Genomic DNA, 22,202 nt, shown 5'->3' on the forward strand with positions numbered 1-22,202 from the left:
AAACTGCGAGTTTTGGTGAGAAACACTGAATGCAAACTTTGCTTTTGTTTGTTGTACATTTGCTGTTTGTTTCTGAGTTTAAAGTTCCTTTTTCAGACTTAAGTCCTGGTTGATTTGGCGACACCTGTGGTCACTGGTGTTAACAGCAAGTGAGGGTTAACAAACAGCAGACACTGAGGAGAAATGCTGTTTACAGTGCAGCCAAACAAATTCACTGTCACATTGCATTAACTGGAGCATCGTGTCCTACATGTGGTGGCAACCTTGAACCATCTTGACTATGGTGGACTCCGCCACTAACAATAAAAACTACAGCAGAGGTAATAATGGAATGTAAATACATTGAATGGCTATTGCTGAAAAACGGCATAACAACATAAATAACATTAAAAACTGGGTTTGATTTCTGAATAATTTTAGACATTTGAACTAAAACTAGATTTTTACGTTGATTCCTGAAGAATTTGCAAAGTGGTGATACTGAATCGGAAATTGCACTAAAACTGCACTAATTTCACTAAAAAAATTTGTCTTTAATTTTGTCTTTAATTAAAGTAGATATCGTTAAGTTGTTCATTCGTTAAGAAATCATTAAGAAATTTTAGTTTTAAAGTGCAATGACGACACATTACTGACAGAACAGCTTCACCCCAACACTGCTGGGAACAACCTGAAAGCCTGAAAGCATTTTACATTGTGCAAGCGCATAGAAAATCTTTACTTTATGGCACAAAGAGACAGACTGCTGTGGGACTTGTATTTAAATTAAGGCACAGTTCCTTAAACAGCCGTCAGCTGGTACATAAAGAGCAAGAAACTGAGTGAACTAATAACATATAATAATATTAGTGAATATACAGTATGAGTGTGGAATTTTACAGCAACTGATTGTGTGACTAATTAATTTCTTATTAATTTTAAGCATTTAAAAGCAGAATGTTGCATGAAAACAGACATTTAAAGTACCTTGTAAATTAATTCGTTTTATGGAATATTGTCGTAACTATTCCTGATACACACAGGTTTACTGCGGCTCCTTCCTGGAGCCCTCAGGGCTTCTGATGCGTTAAAACGCTGTCTCGATTATTTCTCTCTTTCATTAAACAGCAACAAGTCGTCACTAAATTGTGGCCTAAAAATATCATTTCCTCTCAGTAAATCCTTCTCACCTCTCACACATACCAGGGCACAAGCTGCAATTAAAGGGCATTTAATTTTAGTCTCATCTGGCATGTTAGCTGTACAAAGGTAGCAGTGTTAGCCGGAGGCCGGAGAGCGAGCGAGAGAGAACACACGGAGGTATTTATAGTGAAGAAAGTCGAGAGCAGCGGAGGAGGGAGGAGTCTGCATCTGAGGGAGAAATAACAGCGACAAGGAGGTGAAGTTCAGGGAGAATACAGAGCGTGATGTTTGTTGCTTTTATCATTTCAACAGCGGGAAAGAAGAGGAGCCGAGAGGCCGACTGATGGTTTACAGGCTGCAGAAAGAGAGAAGAGGAAGGGAGATTAGAGCCAGAGAGAGTCAGGCACAGAAAAGCTGTTATTGATGATTTAACATCTGAAGATCAGTGTTTGATATATTTAATACTTGTCTAGTCCAACACAATCTGATGGCTTTCGTTTTTATTTCTCTGCAGCAGGAAAAATCTGTCAGATGTGAGTAAAAGCCATTAAAATTATAATGAACAATTAGTTTTTGTTGCTGAAACAAAACAGAGGATTTCAAAATCAGCTGTGAAAGAAGCAAAATATTTCATTACATTTATTCAGCCAACTCCATCTTCACAGGACAGTACACTTACAGTGCCCCTCCACCCTAAACCTCTGACCTCAAATCTGAGTTTAACGTGTGTGTGAGTGTGTGTGTGTGTGTTTGTAAGTGTGTGTGTGTGTGTGTGTAAGCATGATTTCTCTGCCACACCAGCAGAAATTCATTTGAATCTGTAGCGTCTCAGTTAGTCAGGACGGGACACTTCTGTCTGTTAACACTTTCATTTCAAAATCTACTCTGGTCTGTAGTTTTATTCTCTGTCTACACAGCCTGTACCTTCTCCACCTTCCCTCCCCCTCCTTTTCTGTTCATTGTTCCAGGTTCAGGTGCTGCGCCGGCTGGCTAATGGTTAACTTTGGGCTCGGCCCTGGCGGAGAGGGAGGGGAGGAGGCAGCGGCCATGAAGAAACGGTGACATTTCACTGCCATTATTCATCCGTGCTTTGTTCCTGCAGCGCTGAGGAGTGTTTGCACTGGGATGGAGTGCAGGGCGGAGGGATGCTGAGATGGAGGGATGAATGGCGTAGGGTGTGGAGGGAGAGGAGGAGGGAGGGGGGTGATTGGGGGCTTGAGAGGTGAAGAAGTCATGGGGTTAAAGTGTGAGACACCTATGAGGATAAGAGAGACAAAGGCCTCCGTGGTGTAGCTGTGACTTTTAATCCTCACCATCTTTTTTCTTGTCTTCTTCTTTTGTGTCTTTCCTTCATGTTCTTTCTCACAGTCGTTCAGTCTCTGCATCCCTCACACACACAAACATTTCTCTCTCTCTCTCTCTCTCTCTCTCTCTATATATATATATATATATATATATATATATATATATATATATATATATATATATATATATATATATATATATATATATACAGGGCCCACACACACACACATACACACACATGCTCGTCCCAGCTGTTTACATGGTGTGTTTGCACAATATGGTGGCTGGGAGGAGGAGCGCAGCGAAGGAGGGACAGGGATGGTAACCTCAGTCACGGATGTTCTCTCCTCTGTCCAAACTGCTGCAGATAAAATCATCAGCTGCTTTTGCAGTTTTAGGGCTGTTACAGTCCACCTGATGAGTCAGTGATCATTGCTATGGAAGAATGTGTCTCATACTTGTGTCTTTGTCCGTCCGCACCACAATGTTTTGTTATTATTTCTGATTTGACGGCATGAACACCTACCAGCAGACTTGCAGTTCACGTGGAGGATACTGGGTGGTGTTCATGCACAGGAGCTTCTGTTAAATGTGATATTTACACAACATTGTGGAGCATGGATGGATTTATGTGACGGCAGAATAAACTACGACCGAAACTCTCTTCGAACTTTAACCCAGATAGTTTAGCTGTGAGAACATGTTGGAGACACATCAGTGTTCAATGCCGATATGATCACAGTGCTCTGCCACAGCCTCTTAGCTGTCAAACTGTCCAGTAAAAACAAGAATAATCTTTAAAAAATGGTGATTGTTAGCCTTCTTTTACCAGGTCAAAGCAGCTGACTTAAGCGTACCACGTGGAGTTTTGGAGCAGTGTTTTAAGTGTGGCTCTCTGTTTGTTTGTCTAGCATGCAGTGTGCATGCTGGTGCCACAATACACATTGCAGCCGATGGTTTCACGCTCTTCCAGTGGTCTACGGGTGGTGGTAATGCTCCAACAAAGGCAGAGCAGAAGGAGACTGTTAGGTCCCGTTCAGTCCAACCTGAGCCAGGCGTGTTAAAACACAGCTTCCTCACGCATCTGAATGGAGCCGTCGGTGCAGCGTCGCAGGCTCGTCCTGCAAAAAAAGCTGAACCAGGCTCAACTTTCGCAGCCGTGATAACTGTCCACTTCCCATCCTGCCAGAATATTACAAACATTTTGCAGTGTTTAGGTGTCTGATAAGCCTTTAAACACATCAGTCTGTTTCTCCTCCTGGTTCTTGCTCTGTTGTCACACCTGTACCTGAAACAACACACACATCCCCTGTGCTGTTTTACTGCAGCGCTGCTTTAAGACTGAAAGCACCTCAAGGAAACAAGATTCAAAAGGTGTTTTTAATTGTCTTACATTTCAAAACCTGAACATGTGTCTTCTACTGGATCGTGTATTAACCAAACCTCATTGAAGGACTGATGGTCCAAACTGGCTCCACCTAAACACACACACGTACGGTACGCTTGTCTGCATGTGAGTAACTGCTTGTATTGTGCGTGCATGTCAGTGTGTATGTGTGTGTGTCTGTATCTGTATACAGTGGGGTATATTCTTAGTTAGATCACTCACACGCACTCACACACACACACACACACACACACACACAAAGGTTATGCAGAACAATGGCTGGCTTTGACAGAGCCGTGCTGTCAGGAGGAGATGGGCTGGATCTATTGTCTGCTCTGTTTACTCACAGACTCACCTGGCACTGAGCTAATAGCACTGGCTCTATCTGTCAGTGCACGGGACAGGGGTCTCAGCCCACACACACACACACACACACAGTCACATATACCATGAGACACACAAGTTTCATACTCGTTGCACAAAATAACACAGATAAATGTACATAAGGCCTGATGAGAAGGTGTGTGGGGATTTTTTTTATCCTGAAGTGAGTGTGTGTGTGTGTGTGTGTGTGTGTGTGTGTGTCCAGTCACACCTGGGTGTCCTGGGAGGTTCTGGGTAAAGGGGAGGGTTTATGGAGGAGAAAGAGGAGGAGGAGGAGGGGGGCTTCTTTCAGGTTTTTACCACTGTGCAAACACACACACGCACACACACCAACCACAGTTGATGGGTTTTGATGGGATCAGTTGGAAGCCTCGGCGTGACCCTGCCCCAACCCCACCCTTGTTTGATCGACAAGGGTGAGAGAAGAGGGGCATGACTGTGTGCGTGTGTGAGTGCGGGTGGGGGGTTGTGTGTCGTCAAAGACAAAAATGATGACGACTATAACTCGTTTTCGACCTCATATAAACACATCAAAGATAAGCAACTATTACTACAACTAATCATTCGTGTTGTGTTTAATAAAATAACTTTAAAGTACAAAGTTTTAATACCAAAACCAACAGTGTGTGAGTCCATCTGTCAGTACTTTTACCTCCCAGTCCCCTCAGTGGCTCTCGGCTCACTGATTCCTGCTCAAGACGTAAATCTTTTTTAAACAAGTCACAAACTCATAGTTGCATCTTTTGTTGAAGGGCTCAGCAACTTCCTAAAACAGCTGGATGTTGTAGGTTTCAGCAAATGTTACTCAAAAGGGAGGAAAGAATGTATTTTTGTGCGGATTAATCCACATTCAGTGCTCTGTAGGAAGAATTTGGGGCAGCAGGACTGTGTATGTGGGACTGAGTCAAAACAAAGTACAGAGTGTGTGTGTTCTTGCATTAAAGGAACATGTCGCTCGGTGAGTCAGTGTGACTCATTTTAAACAGTTTTATATGAATCATGGAGTTTTATGGCACAGAGGAATGAGCTATATCTGACAATCAGCATCAGTTCATTTCTGATGCTCATTTACAAGCTTTACTAACAAGCTTCTCATCATCATGTATTTCCAAAAGCTCTGAAAATGCTGATACAGAGCTGCTGTTATAAGATAGGAAATAAATAATGATCGATCTGATGAAGTGATGAACTCTGAATGTTGGACTTTGCGAGGTTTTGTTTTTGTTGTTGTGTTTGTGAGTTCTCAGAAAAGCTTCCAGTGAAGTTTGGTCTTAAATTGGGCCATGGGTCGAGACCACGTGGATGCCTGCCCATTTAACATGACCGCGTTCGTCCATTCTTACCGCTCGCATTCGTATGTTAGAAGTCTCAGCAGATCAGGCCAGCGGTGGCAGAGGCCTCATTTATTTCACAATTTATCCTTTCATGTCAGTGGTTCAAGCCCATGTCAGAGTTTCCCTGCTTCACAATCAGGTCTCAAGGCCTGAGCAGTCAGGAGCAGGGCCGAACTCGGCTGATAAGCCACTTTTTGTTGTTTTTCGGCTTGGGGCTTGGCCGTCTGCCAGCTGATAACGACACGGGGCATACCTGCTGCATTAATGATTGGTCAGCCCTGCCTCCTGCCCTCGCCCAGGTTCTTTATTTTAACATACTTCTTTATCATTTAAGCATTGAGCAGAAACTAAATCTTATCAAGCGAGGGCATGAGATCTATGTAGGCCATTAACAGCTCCAGTTCTCGCTATTGCAATAAACCATGCTGCAGAAACATGACCTGTCCTCCATTTATTAAATCTTTATGCAGTATTCTCCTAATGGAGAGAAACAACGTTGTGGAGGATCTGCTGTACTTTAAAGCTGCAGTATTACCTGGTCGAGTCAAGCAAATCCTCAGTAACATCGAACAGTTGAGTCGACTGTCGCGGCGACAGGCGGTAATGGAGGGAGGGTCTTTATCCACAGTGGCATCTGTTCACAGCATGTTGCACACCACTGCACACCAAACCACCGACAAGTGCGCGAGTAGCTGTGTGACATCCTGTGCCGGCAACAGTGGAGGTCCTCAGACCTGCTGAGTCCAGTAAACACAGTGCAGACAGTCTCATTTCTGCATTTCTGTGATGCTTTAAATGACGTTCATTTAAGGCTTCTTTAAGGGCTCCTCTACAAACCGTGAGCACCACCCTATGAAGCACACCTGCACAGTATAAAGTGATGCAGGTTTTAGCCCTGTCATCACCACACCTCCATACTTCTCCTCTCATCTCCTGTAATAAAAATAATCACTGATATCGAAGCCCAAGCTGAGATGAGTGAGTTATTAACAGTCCACTAAACCGTGAGTCAGATCCATTAGTCCTGTGCTGCTGCTGTGGCAGTGTGGGCAAAGCCAGAATTACAGCTGACTGTGGGTCAGATTACAGCAAAGAGATGTGATTCCTGAAGGGATCTGACTCTTTCCTCACTCTGGGTTTTGTCTTTTGGATGATATTTTTGGGTCCGACTGAGCGTAATATCAGCGTTTCGCTGTCTGAAGCTGAGCGCTGTGGGTCGGGCAGTGACCTAGGGGTTGTCTGGGCTGGATTAAAGGAAGTCCTGGTTAATGAGTAACAGTGGCGATGTGGCCTGGCGCTACAGGTGGGGTGGGTGGGGGTTGGCCAGGATTCACACTGATAAGAGGGGAAGGCAGAGTGAGGTTTTGGGGGCAGATGGGGGGCAGTGAACGACAGAGGGAGACCATAGCTGTGTTGTCCACACTTGAATATATTAGTAATATTGTCTATTTGCAGCAGTCTTGTGAGTGAGGCTGACGGAGGGAAATGAGCATAAAGATGTTAAAACAAGCCACCTGTTGGAGGCTGGAGGGAGATGTGAGAGTGATTTAACTCACCAATATTCAGTTCACAAGATTTAGTACAGCCCAAACACACAATGCACATGAATACAGAGTGACTACACACAGTCACACACACCTGCTTTAATGATGCGGTAGGTGCAGTAGAGGTACACGCCTTGTAGTAGCTGGAGAGGAATGACAGCGGTAGTCGTGGTGGAGGTATCGGCAGTAGCTCTTGTATTAGTGACAGTAGTAGTGGGCGTTAGCAATAGTAGAAATAGTGTTGGTGTACAGAGGAAGTAGTAATCAGAGTGATACAAACAGCCAAACCTGGCTCCTAGAAATGATGTTTATGTACATCCAATTTACATCCATGTTCACATTTTTTTGAGCGGAAAACAAATAAAACGCTGAGGAAATTAAAATCATTCCCTCAGTGTGTTTATACAGAATGTGATTTGGTCTGAATTTGCTCATTAGTTGTGTATACGTGTCATTTCCAGGAGACAGGGCTCACAGAGCACAAGCAGCACACGAGTAGCAGCAGTAGCTGCAGAAGTAAACCGAAAGCATCAGTAATCGCAGCAGCAGCATCATTAAGATTAGCAACAGCAGAAAAAGTAGCAGAAGCAGATAACGATCGGTGACTTCTGCTGCTGTGGAGCATCAGAAGCTCCAGACGAGTGGTGGCAGTTTGTGTGGAGCAGCATTTGTACGTGCAGTATAAAGAGTAGACGTAGCAGCAGTACTGCTGTGGTTTATTGATCTCAGAGTGGGAAATTCCCTCCTCTCGTACCGTAAGTGATGAAACGCGCAGACCAATCAGAGCGCCGATCCCGGCAGCTAAAAGGCTGTCGTCACGGCTCGCAGCAGAAATGCATCAACATGTTTTAAACGACTTCAAACAACAATCTTCAGTCTGATACAGAATTTATTGCAACATGATCATTTTTATTGATTGTCTGGACAACAGCTCGAGCTGGAATGTGAAGGTGAACGCTGATCTCAGTGCTGTCAGGCAGGAAAGTTTAGCGAGCGCTGATAAGACCCCCTGATACTGGCCCAAAGGGGGTTGCCATGACTACCAATTTCACCTTTAACCTGAGCACTTTAGCTTCACTTCCTCGTTCTCGGCAGCGTGACAGAAACGACTGACGTGAGATTTCCATCAGGAGTTGCCTTCAGCCGATGTCGCGACATATCGGGAACTATTTATTAGCACTGACACACATATCACACACACACACACACACACACACACACAGCTGAGCTCTGTTCACGCTGCTTCTCCACCTATAAAAAACAGCATCTACAGGTTGAAGCGTTTCAGGGACTGCTTCTCTTTGCTGGCTCATCACTCCATTTCCTGTTTTGTATGTTGCTGCTGTTGAACCATTGGCTCTTACTTAGGTCGCTTGAACAGATTTTAATGAAAGAAATTCCTCATTTCATTACAAACCAGACCACAGGCTGTCATTTGAGACCCTCTCTGGCCAAGTCTTGTTTGTCCAAAGCACAGAATCTTCACCTCTTTAAAGAGCTTTGCTCCCAGTCTGTTTTTCTTGTGTCTTAACTGGACAAAAGCTCGCTTTAAACTCAACAATACAGAGGAAATCCTTCGCATTCATGGTCAGGGTGTAAAGTTTAGGGTTGAAAGCTTTAAGGGTTAAACTAAAGAGGATATAAAGATATACCACCTCCCCTCCTCTTCCCACACACAGACCTGGTTCGACCAGACTGGGTAATCAGTTACCTGCTCTATCTGACCCGTACTACCCACGTAGCATGCTAGCACACACACACACACACACACACACACACACACACAAAGTCCACTTGAAACGTCAGACAATGTCCACTCTAATGTGGATAAAAATGTTTTATTCTCTGATTTACTCCATCCGCACGTCCACGCTGACACTTCAAAGCAAGAGGAAAACGTGTTCATCCGTTAACTGTTGGTCGTTTCTAGCACGAGACTTCAGCCATGTTGCTGTTTCTTGTTTACTGACCAGCTCTGGAGTTCAGAGCGAGTCAGATCCAGCATGTGATGCCCACCACACATCTGCCGCTGCGGCGGCGAGCAAACTGCAAGTCAGAGCGTTCAAACATCTCTGAATTCCACTTAATTCTGTCGAGCAGGCGCGCGAGTGTTTGATCAGATCACTGCAGTGCAAAAAGCCGGCAAAGCTGCGTTGTGTGTTTTTTTAATTAAACAATGAGATGAGCTGACATATTTACTCGCAGCCTGCAGTACATGTCAGCGGCACGCCGGCTGAGATCGCAGTGAAATCATACACCTGAACTTGTTTTTCTTGTCCAGAGAACAACACAAGATCAGCATTTCACACTTTATCCTCTTTATTACTTAACAACTATTTAAAGCACGATGGTGCGACTTTTTATATCACTTCTCTCCTGATGAAAAACATTTCCTAACTAATTTTACCGTCATTGCCTCGACTTCCCTGCTGCCGTCCACCTCCTAACTGCTCCACCACCTTCGGTCTGTCTCATTACCACATATTGTCACCGGCACTGGCTGACTGCCTCCACTGCATCTTAGCTGCCTCGTCAGGAGCTACTTCCTGAGGGCCCGATCAAACAGGATGTGCTTTTCACAATAAGAGACGACTTTTAGTTGTTTTTTATTTTGTTTAAAGGGTTTTTGAGCTCTGTCTGTGCACCCTGGCCCTTTTAACGTGAGCTAAACGCCTCTGTCAACATTTAAGGTATTCTGACAAACTCAAAGTGAATCTTAGAATCTTAAAAGCCTGAAAAAAATCTTAACTTTACGATTTTACAGGGCTGCTCTCATCCTTAACCTTAACCATACCCCGAAACACTGCAGCTACCACCTCTTAGCTATGCTCCCAAAAGCCTCCCAGTTACCCTCCAGCCAGCAAACTGCCCCCAAATTCTGCTGACAGTTAACTTTTCATGTTGTTCTGGAGATATTTTTACAAAGAAAAGTGGCACAAAATGCCCCAAACGAGGCACACTCTCATCACCACAACAGTCTTTGACCCCCAGACCAGTATCTGGGCTATCTATCTAACCTCCACCTGTGGCTGAACAGTCTGTTCTCTGGTCCTGCTCATTCCCCCCTCTGTCCTCTCACCATTGTCACCCCCATACCTCCCACACACACCCCCGCCCCTGGTCACAGAGTCCAGCTCAGACAGACACAGGTGGGGGGGTGAACAGAACGAACTGGCTTACTGTCAAAATCAATTTCTTGTTATTTTATTCGCTCTCTAATGAAGCGTTGAGTCAGTGAGTCTTTGTCAGGGACATTGTGAAAATGTGCATCAACAAGATCACAAACAAAAATCAGTAATAAGAAGGAGAGAGTTTTTTTTTCTTTAAGTTTGTTTAATGTTGCATTCACTGTATTTCAAGGTTGAACCTGCATCATCAGCAAAGCTGCATCTGCAGAGAGAATATTCATAAATACTCACAGCGGCCGAGCAGAGGAATGTCTGCGCAGACGTTCATAAAAAGTTATCACACTGCAGGAGTTGAGCAACTCTTCAAGGAATGTTTTGTTGGGGCACAGTGGGTGTGGTCCAGGTAGTGTGTGTGTGTGTGTGTGTGTGTGTGTGTGTGTGTGTGTGTGTGTGTGTGTGTGTGTGTGTGTGTGTGCAAGGATCAAGTTGAATTTTGAGACCTTGAGTGAAGACAGCATAAGTTTAGCATGAGGAGCTAGTAAGACACAACCTGCTTCTCCAGCAGCCAAGTCAAATATCCCGTCAGTCAGTCAGTCAGTCAGTCAGTCAGTCAGTCAGCTCGCTGGGTGGCGCCTGGTTTGTAGCAGCCTGAGCAGTCATTCCACTTCCTTCTCTACATCCTTTAACTGCACGGATGACTGTCTTCCCTAAGATCCTGGAAGCTGTGTGTGTGTGTGCGTGTGTTTGGGTGTGTGTGTGCGTGCGTGTGCGAGCGTGTGTGTGCGTGTGTGTTTGTGTGTGTGTGTGAGCGAGAACATGCAAGAGAACAACAGATCAGCAGTGAATGAGTAATGAAGCTCAGTGCTCAGCAGGAAGACATGAGTCAGGTCATCAGTACGTTTATTGGTGTTTAAACTTTTGCTCCTTTTAAAAATCCGTTTTAATGAACCTGGATCAGAAAATGATAAACTGAATTTTTTCATCACTTATCAAAGTTGTTGTTGATTATTTATCCGTAAATGACCTGATTAACTGACTTATATTATAAATTCAGGATTATTTTCATTATCATTTCATCTTCATTTTTTTTATGAAAAACTTTATGAAAAACATTTCCAACAATCTAAAACCCAAAGATACTTAATTTATATTGTTGTAAAATATTTAGTTTATAATTATATAAAATGTTAAGTTTACAATTATATAAAACATGTAGTTTCTAAAAATATGAGACATTTCATTTGTAATAAAAGAAAACAGAGAAAAGCAGCAACTCAATAAATTCCCTCATAAATCATTCAAATGATGGATCAATGAACTTTCTGTTAATCAACTAATTGATTAAAGTCTAATTTTTTCAGCAAAGTAAACTTTGCAGGAACTAAGAAAAACAGTTTTCATTGATAAGATAATTGAAAATCAGCAAAATTACAGTTTAAAGTTATTTAAAAATCTGAAAATTAGTCTAAATTTTTTCAATTTTTCAGTTGATTTTTCATGCACACAACTATAAAATAGAATAAAAGAATAATGAAATTCTGCAGAAATGTAGATCTGCACCGCTGCTTCCATTAGGTTTCGTTCTTTCTGATGTTTCTGACGAGCTGAGAAAATAACCTGTTTGGGTCTTCAGTCTGACAAAGCGACTATAAAACTGTTAGGTCACCGGCTGCTGCCAGCCAGGTTTAATGATGTCACTGTTTTTATGGCTCACACGGTCATAAAAAGCTCAAACTGCGACTGAATAAAGGAGGAAAGAAGGTGGTTTGTTATTGGTCTAATCTCACACATTTCATTTTTCTTTGCCTAATCTGCGTTGTTTGGTTTTCATGCCGCAGACACAGACGCACACGTGGATCTGGATCCAGTAAAGATCAGCCTGGTGAGATTTTTATCCGTGTGCTGCATGCAGTGTGCTCCCGAGATCACACTTAGACAATCACGTCGTTGCACAGTCATGGGGAGGGAACGTCACACAGAAATGGAAATACAATTCAAACACTTGAGGATATCGAGTGGGGGATCAGTTTCCCAGAATGCAAAGGGGAAAGCGTCGTCAAACAGAGCTGCAGAGAGTAAAAAACAGGAAGTGTTGTAGGTAATGAAGAGCGCAGTGGAGCTCAGGTAGATGCTCAGTGACTCACTGGGTTCAGCACTGACGCAGGGACACAAACACACCTTCTGAAGAGGAAAATCTAACCTTTGTGGCAGGCTGCATTAATTCAGTATCAGCCCGCTGTCTGTGATTCAGGATGGCGATAAAACAAAAGTAGTTCTGGCGTCATTGGCTCTCAGGAGGCTGAGGAGTGCATGATGTGCTGTGAGAGCAGTGATTTCAGACTGTCAGTTTCACCAGGTCCTGTTGGATTTCCACTTTTTATATGTAATTTGTATAAACTGACAAAATGTCACAGCTAACAAAGAATCAGTAAAAGACGAACAACTGATGAGAAAAGCATCAGTAAGTCAGAGAGGACAGAAGGGATCTGTGCTGTGGAAGTGAAGCATGTCAGCTTTTTATAACCTCGCCATAACTCTGCCTCAGCTGTTGTAAAAAAATAAAACTGTCGAGGACATTGTGGGCTGGTCTCCATGGTTACGCGTACATGCACAGAGACACATGACACACACCTCAAAGTGGGAATAAACACATTTAAAAATATCCTAATCAATACGAACACTGCTTAGCAGTGCAAATGTTTGTATTGCTCTAAAATAATGTGTGTGTGTGTGTGTGTGTGTGTGTGTGTGTGTATGTGTGTGTGTGTGTGTGGTATTCTTGTGAAATTCTTGCAGACTGGCTCCTTCTTTCTTATCGAGCAGCGAGTTTCACCACCAACAAAAGGAAATATGACCACTCACCACGCGCACCGCGCACATCGAAGCGTTTCTGTGCACTGAGCTGCTGGAGGACACAAACTGTACTCTGTCCCTCCTCCCCCTTCTGTTGTCCCCTCTGCTGTCTCCATGTCCAACCATCACTCATGTCTGAAGAGGTCAGACTCTGTCCTTGCACTCTGGCGCCCCCTGTTTTATTCAGGGATAGTTTGAGTGACTGAACTTGAGGCAAGTTGATGCTCAAACTCATGACAGAAGGAAGTTTCCAGTAGACTTGGTTGTTTGTATGTTGGTGTGAAGAGCATGAAGCAGGCTGTGTGTGTGTGTGTGTGTGTGTGTGTGTGTGTGTGTGTGTGTGCGTTTGGCCCTTGTTACCAGGATAAAGGTGCTGTAGCTGAAATCATTCCACGGAATAAAAACAGTGGATCACGATGTTACCTGGATTAAAATAAACTGGAGGCCTGATCACAAACTCTCCTGCACATCATGTGTTCACTTCATGAGCCAATAAAAATAGGTCATGTTGTCATGTGATTCAAATTCTCATATCTAATATAATAACACACTCAGAGAGGTGCAGTCTGACAATTGGGAAACGCTCTTGCGATTATGTCCAAAGTCAAGATCGATACCAGCATCATCTGGAAAAGCAAACACTGGAATTCTGGTCTCTTTTTAGTTCTTTTCACTTCTTCACTTGTCGCTGTGCAAACACCTTTAGGCCTTTCTTTAAAACAGAAGAAAAATAGAAGCTCAGAAGACAGAAAAACCTCCATCTCGTCTGTCTTCATCTCACAGACATAGTTATTGTCACTCATGTGAGAATATTCTTGATGCACCGGAGCAAATCGAACAGTAAAAGTGTCTACAGAGAGTTAAACTTACTAACGCTGAATCAAGAGTTACGAAGTCTGCAAAATTCAAGCTGCGGAGGCAACAAAGGTTCTGCTGTTTTGGGCTTTGAAGGTGAGAAAACATTATATGGTAAGAACATCACAAAGACAGACTCCACTTCCAAGCCTGAGCGCAGTTATGCTTTAAATAAAATGAGTTCCCCCGTTAAATTAAATGATTTGATAGCTCACCACAGCCAGATGTATGCAGCATGTGATTTACTTTACATTAGCACAGTGCAGCTAAGGGATGCATAGAAGCAGATTAAAGTTAACTAGTCTTCATTAGGTCCCTGCAGCCAGAGAGGCCCCAGAATATCAAACAAAACCTGCTTCTTTTCATAATTAAGCTAAAAGAACTTGTCAACTAACTTTATTGTCATTGCTAATGACAGGCGACCACCACTTTCCTCAGAACTGATCTGCAGCGTTTGCATCCATAGTGCATATTGAGTGCTGAGACTGAACAGTTTAGCTTTGTGTTTCTGCTCATCTTACCTGTTCTAACTGAAGGTGATCTTCAACCTGGATGTTGGGTCAGATGTCAGGTCCCTGCACACTGGACGCCCCGGTGGACACTGCGTAATGCACAGAGGCCTGTTCATCTTTAGCGCGTTAGTAGCATTTTAAAGGGCTAACTCAAATACACTCGGTGTCTGCGTGTGTGTGTTTGTGTGTGTGTGTGTGTGTGAGTGAGAGAGAGAGATAGAGTTAGAGCCTGCTGTCTGTCACTGCCATGGATGAACGGCGCCCTCTTGTGGCTAACATGAAGAACTGCATTACTGTAAGTCGCCTGCCTACGTCACGCGGACAGCGCCCCTCTGATTGGCTGCCCTGTTTGGATCACATGATCGCTTCTCACTGGTTCGTCTGTGTCCAAATCGGTATTTTAACAGCCGTGGAAGTGTTTCTTCTCTGTTTTTCGTGTTTTTAACAATGAAACAAGAACCTTAAATGATATTTTCTAAAGAGCAGCCGTCGACGCTGTTGTATGCGGGATTTTAATTCACCTGGACGCGTGACTGCAGGTGGGTCGACAGCGTTTTGCAGCTGAAAGTTACTTGTTTTTTTTGTTGTTTTTGCACTGTCAGCGACTCTCCATCTGCTCAGTAAACCGTGAAAGTTTGCGGCTTTTTCAGTTTTTACAGTCAATCAGTTCTAATTACGATCAATGACTTCTTGTTTTTATCCTCCTGTTAGGCAGCTAACCTTCTGTTAGCTAATCTGAAGCTCCTAAAAGCGTCGCTCGTTTTATTCGTTTGTCCAATGTTTGTGTAGGAATTGAGTCATTTTCAACAATTTGAGCCCAAACTCTTGACTCACTTGTTTCCTCTAATGTGATTTGTTCCTCAGCACAGATAAACAAGCTTTCTTTGTCCTCTGCCAGCAGTTATTTAACTCACAAGTCAGACCAGAGAGAGCTTTCACAGTGTTTGAACTGGATCTACTGTGGTGCCTTCAGTGTCTCAGTGCTGCTGGGAAATCTGTGTTACAGCCTGCGTTGAGTGGAGGTGTTTCACTAATTAAAGGCCTGGAAAACACTTAACTGATCAGAATCATGATCCAACACTGTGCTGACCAGGAGTTTCAATTTCAGTAATGAAATACGTCACATTTTAAATGTCTCTATTCCTTATTCCAGACTTTCTCTTTAGCCCAGCACGGTTTGGTTAATATCACTCAGTAGCTTCAACTTTACCTGTTTTACCTCCATGCTCATGTGTGTTTTTTCTTCTTTATGTCGTCCCTCTTACCTGTGGCTCTATTTTTAAAAGCAAACATAAGAACATGAAAGTGAAGCCGGCACAGATTTTGCTGGCTCTGACGGGGGGGGGGGGGGGGGGGGGGGGGGGGGGGGGGCACAGAAGTGGACCGAACATGCTGAGGAGTCTGCTGTGTGCTGCTGGACCAGCAGCTGTAATGAGTCACATGCCGGTGTGAGGGGACGCTGGCTCTGATGCTGAAGCTGCACTGAGTCATTCTGCCGCTGTCAGCGTTCAGACTTTGAAGCTTCCCCTTTGTCTTTTAAGCAATCAGACCTCATCAATCACAAGACCTCAGATTCCAGCAAACCGGTTTCTGATGGAGGAAGTTTTTCGGTGGTTGTGGGCTCGGCCGTGGCCTGGGTGTGCGTGCGTGTGTGTGTGTGCGTGTATGCGCATGTCTTTGTGCTATAGGTGAGCTGTGCAGGTTATTCTCTGTCTGTGGTGTTGATGAAAACATCTAGAACCTTCTCTTTGTCAAGTCTGTAAAGGTTAGGTGTGTGTGTGCGTGTGTGTGTGCGTGTGTGTGTGTGTGTGTGTGTGTGTGTGTGGACTATGTTGCTGTGCTTTCTGATTGCTTGCAGCCACTTAAAGTTAAATCAGACTCATTTATGGGTCTCTTTCTCAAACCCTGTAGAGCCCCTCTTCCCTTAAATCATATTGTTATGTTCACTTTATATATTTCTTAAAAACTGAACCTCCAGCTTTACCCTGGCTGGCGTGTTGTTGCAGTTTAATGAGTTTTAAATGTTTGCCTCATTCCAAGCTGCCAGCATGTAAAAGTTTCCTGCTGCAGCTTCAGTATCGGTGTTTTGTCACGTCTCACCACAGAAACATGGAGACGTGCCGTAACGTGGTGTGTTTTGTTCCTGTGTTTGGTCTCAGAGCCGCCGAGCGTCGCCTGACCTGAGCTGACACTGCTGATATCTATCGAACCAGATGAGAAAATGAAGACAGACGTCACCTACGACCAGGTAAGATGCCTTCAGGTGCTTTACTGAAAGGAGTCACTTAGTCGATAAACAGAAAATAATTCTGTGTCAGCTTTGAATAATTTTATCTGGGTTTGATTATTCAGTCCAGGTTCCACACATTTACTGGCTCAAGCTTCTCTAACATGAGGATCCACTTGCTCATCTAATTGATCACCTCTGACATTCGTGTTTGGCTCTCACACAATTGAATATAATTGCTGGCATCTTAATCTTAACATGTATTAAAAGATGAGTTGATCAATTTACAAAAAAAAAAAATCCAGATGAATCGCTGCAGCCCTGATGATCATACAGGACATGTATGTACATGAAAATGCTCCCGTTTTCATGAATCTTGATATTAATTTGGCGAGCTTGTTGCTCAGATCGGAACAGTGGACTTTCCTCACACTGTCTGTGGCGATCATCCAGACTCGCGTCTCCTCTTCATAGATTTATCTGACACTCAGGTCGCTGGTCACTGAATTCCTGTAACGTCAATATGAACAAACTCTGCAATCAGTTTCACACATTTTACTCACTGAAAACTCAACTGTGGTCCAGGACCCCCCCCCCCCCCCCACCTCCATCAGAAAGCACAGCGAGGGAGTGAACGTGTGCTCGTAGTATAGAATATAATAAAAACTGTGTTGGTGTGTTCTTCTGGTGCCTGTAGCTAGTGGACGTGGAGATGAGGCGACAGGAATCCAACAGGAGAGCACAAGTGGTACGTTACACACACACACACACACTCAAATCAAGTCATACGTGTTTGCCTCTTACTTTACAAACAACTTCAGCACAGAAACAAATACTCATGTTCACAGATAAATATCATTTACGTATAATTTACTGAATAATTCTGCCTTCCAGTATTCCAGGTGTTTGATCGCTCTGGCCACCGTGACGACCTTGCTGCTGGCCGCCACGGCCCTCTACAGCCTCCTGGCACCGAGGCCGTCCTCCTCCCGTCCTGCCCCGAGCAGCGGCCTCCGCCTGCCGCAGGCCGAGTCCTGCTCGGACCCCTGCGAGTGAGCAAACACACACACACACACACACACACACACACATGCGCCTACGATGAAAACAGCATTTGATACTGTTTCCTCTCTCCGTCAGGATCGTTGTGGTGGAGAGCATCCCCGAAGGCCTGGACTTTAATTCCAGCACCACCCACCCCTCCATCTTCCAGGCCTGGCTCAACCTGATGGCCGAGGCTCGCAGCAGCGTCGACATCGCCTCTTTCTATTGGACGCTCACCAACAAAGACACGGGCACTCATGAGCCGACAGCCGATCAGGTTAGCTGGAGCTGTGGGTGGCCAAATGGACGTATTAAAAGATTTGTTGAATGGACGAATGGAAAATGTATTATTGTTCATATTTCATATGTCGCCGTGTGCGCAGGGCGAGACGATTCTGACGACACTAGCTGAGCTGTCGGGGAAGTTGTCTGTACGGATCGCAGTCAACACGCCACAACACAGTCAACCGCAGGACGACCTCAGGCTGCTCAACAAGTCAGGTGACACCTCGCCTTTAACTTCGTAACAGGGAGCGTCGGACCGACCAATCAGCTGTCTGATGCAGTGACTTTATATTAATGCCTGAAGAGTTTAGTTAAAGTTTAGTTTGATTCAATGCATAACAAATATTTTACTATCATAGAAGATATTATTATTAATATTGTGATATTTAAGTCAAAGTTTGAGTATTATCAGGGCAGAACATTTACTTTTAGGTGTGTGTGTGTGTGTGTGTGTGTGTGTGTTATAGGAGCTGATATCAGGACAGTTAACATGAGAGAGCTCACCTCAGGAGTCCTTCACACCAAGTTCTGGGTCGTGGACAAGAAACACATTTACATTGGCAGCGCCAACATGGACTGGAGGTCCCTCACACAGGTGCACACACACACGCGCACACACACACACACACTGACAGGTTATCAGTCAGAATCAAGTGTCACTAAGCTAACGTGGCGTGAATGTTGTTGCTCTGTGGAGGACATCAGTGTTTTGCACAGTAATCGAGGATAAGAGATGAAGCACTGTGGAGTTTTTGAGTGTTCCAGTCTGTAGAGGATCCCAGACGAAAGATTATCTGGTTCTCGATCTGAGCTGAATTAACTTTCTTCTGCTTTTAAGAGGAAGCTCTTGCGTGGTCTCAAACTTTTAGTCACATGCGACGCTGAAGGAATAGTTTTAGTTTCTTTTATGGACGTCAGTATCTCACGTTTTGCTTTCCTAATCAGATATTTAGTTCTATTCAGAACTGATTTTGCTGAGTTGTCACTAGCATGAACATCCCATAAAACTCTGTCTGCAAACAACAGAGAGACTTTTCATTCCGAATATTCTGAAATGTCAGGATTACCTGTTAAAAATGAAGAAAAATGAGTTTGGAAAAATATTGTGTTTTAGCACCGGCTCGAATTCTTTTCGACACCCGTCGCCTCTGACACAAATATTTTTGTGTTGTTGCTTCCGTTGTTGTTTTTCTGTTTGCTGCCGCAGATTTAAAAGAATCTGTGACGGAGAATGAACTAACACTGTGCTGCCGGTGTCCAGGTGAAGGAGCTGGGCGCGGTGGTCTACAACTGCAGCTGCTTGGCTGCAGACCTGGGGAAGATCTTTGAAGCCTATTGGTTCCTGGGGGAGAGCCAGTCGATCCCGTCACCGTGGCCCGCCAGCTTCTCCACCCTCTACAACAAGGACACGCCCCTTCAGCTGCCACTCAACAGCACGCCGTCCAACGTCTACCTGTCGGTGAGAGGACGGGATGACAGATTTACTTTTACGGTCTCTCTGAGCCCGAGCTTGTCACTGCTAATGAAGACTGCTCTTCCACTATCGTTTAAAATGAGATTCACCAGATCTGTCCTCCACGTCTCTCCTCACTGTCTCCCAGAGTTCCCCTCCATCCTTCTGTGCAGCCGGCAGGACCCCAGACCTTCAGTCCATCCTCAGTGTGATGGAGGATGCCGAGAGCTTCATCTACATCGCTGTCATGAACTACCTGCCCACCATGGAGTTCTCACATCCTAAAAGGTACAGCTGTTCAGAGACCGCTGGAGGTAACGTGGCTCAGATCTGTGGTCAGTATAGATGGTTAATGGTGGTTGGTCAGTCAGTCATCGCTGTGGTCCAGACTGAATATCTCAGCAACTATTGGACCGTCTGCTGTAAACACACCTGTCCAGATATCTCTTCTTCATTCTGTTTCACTCCCTTTAAAGCCAAAGTGTATTTGATTTGAGGATGTTTTATGGTGTAGCTGCTTTCATGGTGAATGTGACGTCTCGTGCATTCATACTCTGCATGTGGCGCCCCCTGCAGGTACTGGGCAGACATCGACACCCAGCTGAGGCGAGTAGGCTACGAGAAGCGGGTCAAAGTGCGCCTGCTGATCAGCTGCTGGGCCAGCACCCAGCCGGTCATGTTTCCCTTCCTGAAGTCTCTGGCCTCAGTTTACGACCCCAAGAGCAAACTGGACATCCAGGTGGTACGTAGCTCTTCCTGGCCAGGTGTCCTCTGACACTGAGAAAGGAGGAATGCATATCATGATGCATATTCTCTAGAGAAAAGACAAACCCGGTGATCTTTTGTTTCCCTTATCCAGAGGCTGTTCGTGGTGCCTGCAAACCCCAAACAGAAGGAGATTCCCTTTGCCAGAGTCAACCACAACAAGTACATGGTGACTGACAAGATAGCCTACATCGGTGAGGCTGCACACAGTGTTCACGTCGTTCATGTGAAACACACGTCGATACCGACACCCTTCATCTGTGTAAACATGTTATAGTCTGAAGGAAGAAGTGATGAATTAATCAGGAAAATAATAATAATCATGATGATTGTACCTCTAAATCTGTATCACCTGTGCAATTAGCGTAGCGTAAAAGTGATAAAAGGGCTAAAATGCAATGTGTTTTTTTTTTCTTCAGGTACGTCTAACTGGTCAGGTGACTACTTTGTGAGCACAGCTGGCTCAGCACTGGTTGTCAACCAGACTGCATCACAGTCCCTGGGGCCAACCGTCCAATCACAGCTGAAGGCTGTGTTTGAGAGGGACTGGAGCTCCTCCTACAGCACTCCTCTCACCCAGCACTCAAACCTCAAAGACTTGTGTTAGTCTCAACAGCCAATATTACAGATAGAGCGATGAACCACAGGTGGACACTTCAGGTCAACACGTACAGTATTGAAGTGTCAAAGTTGTGTATTTTATGACAGAGATTGCATTTTGTTCCAGTCGGCTGAAACAGAAAATCAGCCACAGACGAGCTCTCAGCAGAGTTTCCTCCTCAACTAAGCTCCAAAGGAGGACCTTGGATTTTTTTTTCTTTTTTTTTTAAGTAAACCTGGCCTAGACCAGAGAGTAATGTGCCATCAAACCAGTAAAGTGCCCAGTACAGCCAGTCTCTACCACCGTCAAGGCTTCTTCAAGAGATTTTTTGATGTATGAAAGAGATGAAACACAGGTCAGCAGTCAGAATGTGCTGCCACATGTGACCAGCATCAACAAACCACGAACACATGATTCAATTGAGTTAATTGATTCATGTGGTTTCTCTCATGCAGTGCCAGTAGCAGTAGGGGGCGCTGTTTCCTGTCAGGTCAGTTTCATGCTGTTTTCGTCCATGTTAAGTGATGTATTCATTGATCACTCTCTGCTTTTAAAGATCAGTCACATTACCTTTCTTTGGTACAACTTCAGCCTCAGTGGGAGTTTTTGTGGTCTCAGCTCATCTCAGGGAGTAAAGTGTGAGTTGTTTATGAAATTATCATTTTAGTTTGCTGGAATCTGGAATAATTAAAGCCGATCCGTTCTATAATAAGATGCAGGGTTTTTAAATTCTACTCTCGATGTTTTTAAAATAAATTTGATACTAAATGTCAGCCGTGCGTACGATAGATTGAAAGTTTGCAGCCGCAGGAAATGAGGATGAACTGACTTGATTTCCACTGTGTGGAGTGATTGAAACTACTAATTAGTGAAGGTGGTTGTTGGCAACTGTCCAAAGAAGTGTGTTTTCCAGTAGCAGCGTGCTCATGGAAAAGCTCTGGAGCAGTTCTTGTGTTCATGTCATTCTCTACTTTCTCTTTATAAAGAAATCACTCTCACTAAACGTCTTTGGTTCAGACCTCTGATTCCTGTTTGTTCACTTGCATTAAGGTGCCACAGAGCTAAAAAACGTGAATTATTTAAATGGCTTGATGAATTTTATTCATACTTCATTAAATGCTCTCCCCCCTCAGTAAATAGACCAGCTCTGAACCTTCTGGTCTTGAAAAGCTTAAATATTTGCATACCTGAATGTGTGACGGAGCTCTGCAGAGCTGCAGAACTTCAAGGGGAAAACTCCTGCACAGCCTCAACTACGACTGGTTTGTTTCACATGTCTCTCAAACAACGTGTGAATGAGCTGATACCTGCAGGATTAAAGAAATTCTGCGGTCCTGAAGTGCCCCCACTGCAACCACACTACCATAGGAATATTTTTCATTTAATCAATTTACTTTCTTCGC

General features: G+C 44.2%; 1 protein-coding gene across 1 annotated transcript; it reads left to right on the forward strand.

The window, feature by feature from the left end:
* Nucleotides 1-14,796: 14,796 nt before the first annotated feature.
* Nucleotides 14,797-21,840, forward strand: pld3 (phospholipase D family, member 3). The gene is made up of 12 exons (XM_041940965.1): nucleotides 14,797-14,963; nucleotides 16,584-16,672; nucleotides 17,349-17,399; nucleotides 17,546-17,703; nucleotides 17,792-17,972; nucleotides 18,079-18,196; nucleotides 18,448-18,575; nucleotides 19,242-19,439; nucleotides 19,582-19,721; nucleotides 20,010-20,175; nucleotides 20,293-20,392; nucleotides 20,618-21,840. The coding sequence occupies exons 2-12, from the start codon at nucleotides 16,646-16,648 to the stop codon at nucleotides 20,803-20,805; spliced, it is 1,455 nt and encodes a 484-aa protein (XP_041796899.1). The 5' UTR covers nucleotides 14,797-14,963; nucleotides 16,584-16,645; the 3' UTR covers nucleotides 20,806-21,840.
* Nucleotides 21,841-22,202: the final 362 nt, after the last annotated feature.

Source organism: Chelmon rostratus, chromosome 7 (genome assembly GCF_017976325.1).
Source record: "Chelmon rostratus isolate fCheRos1 chromosome 7, fCheRos1.pri, whole genome shotgun sequence".
In the NCBI taxonomy this organism is placed as follows: Eukaryota; Metazoa; Chordata; class Actinopteri; order Chaetodontiformes; family Chaetodontidae; genus Chelmon; species Chelmon rostratus.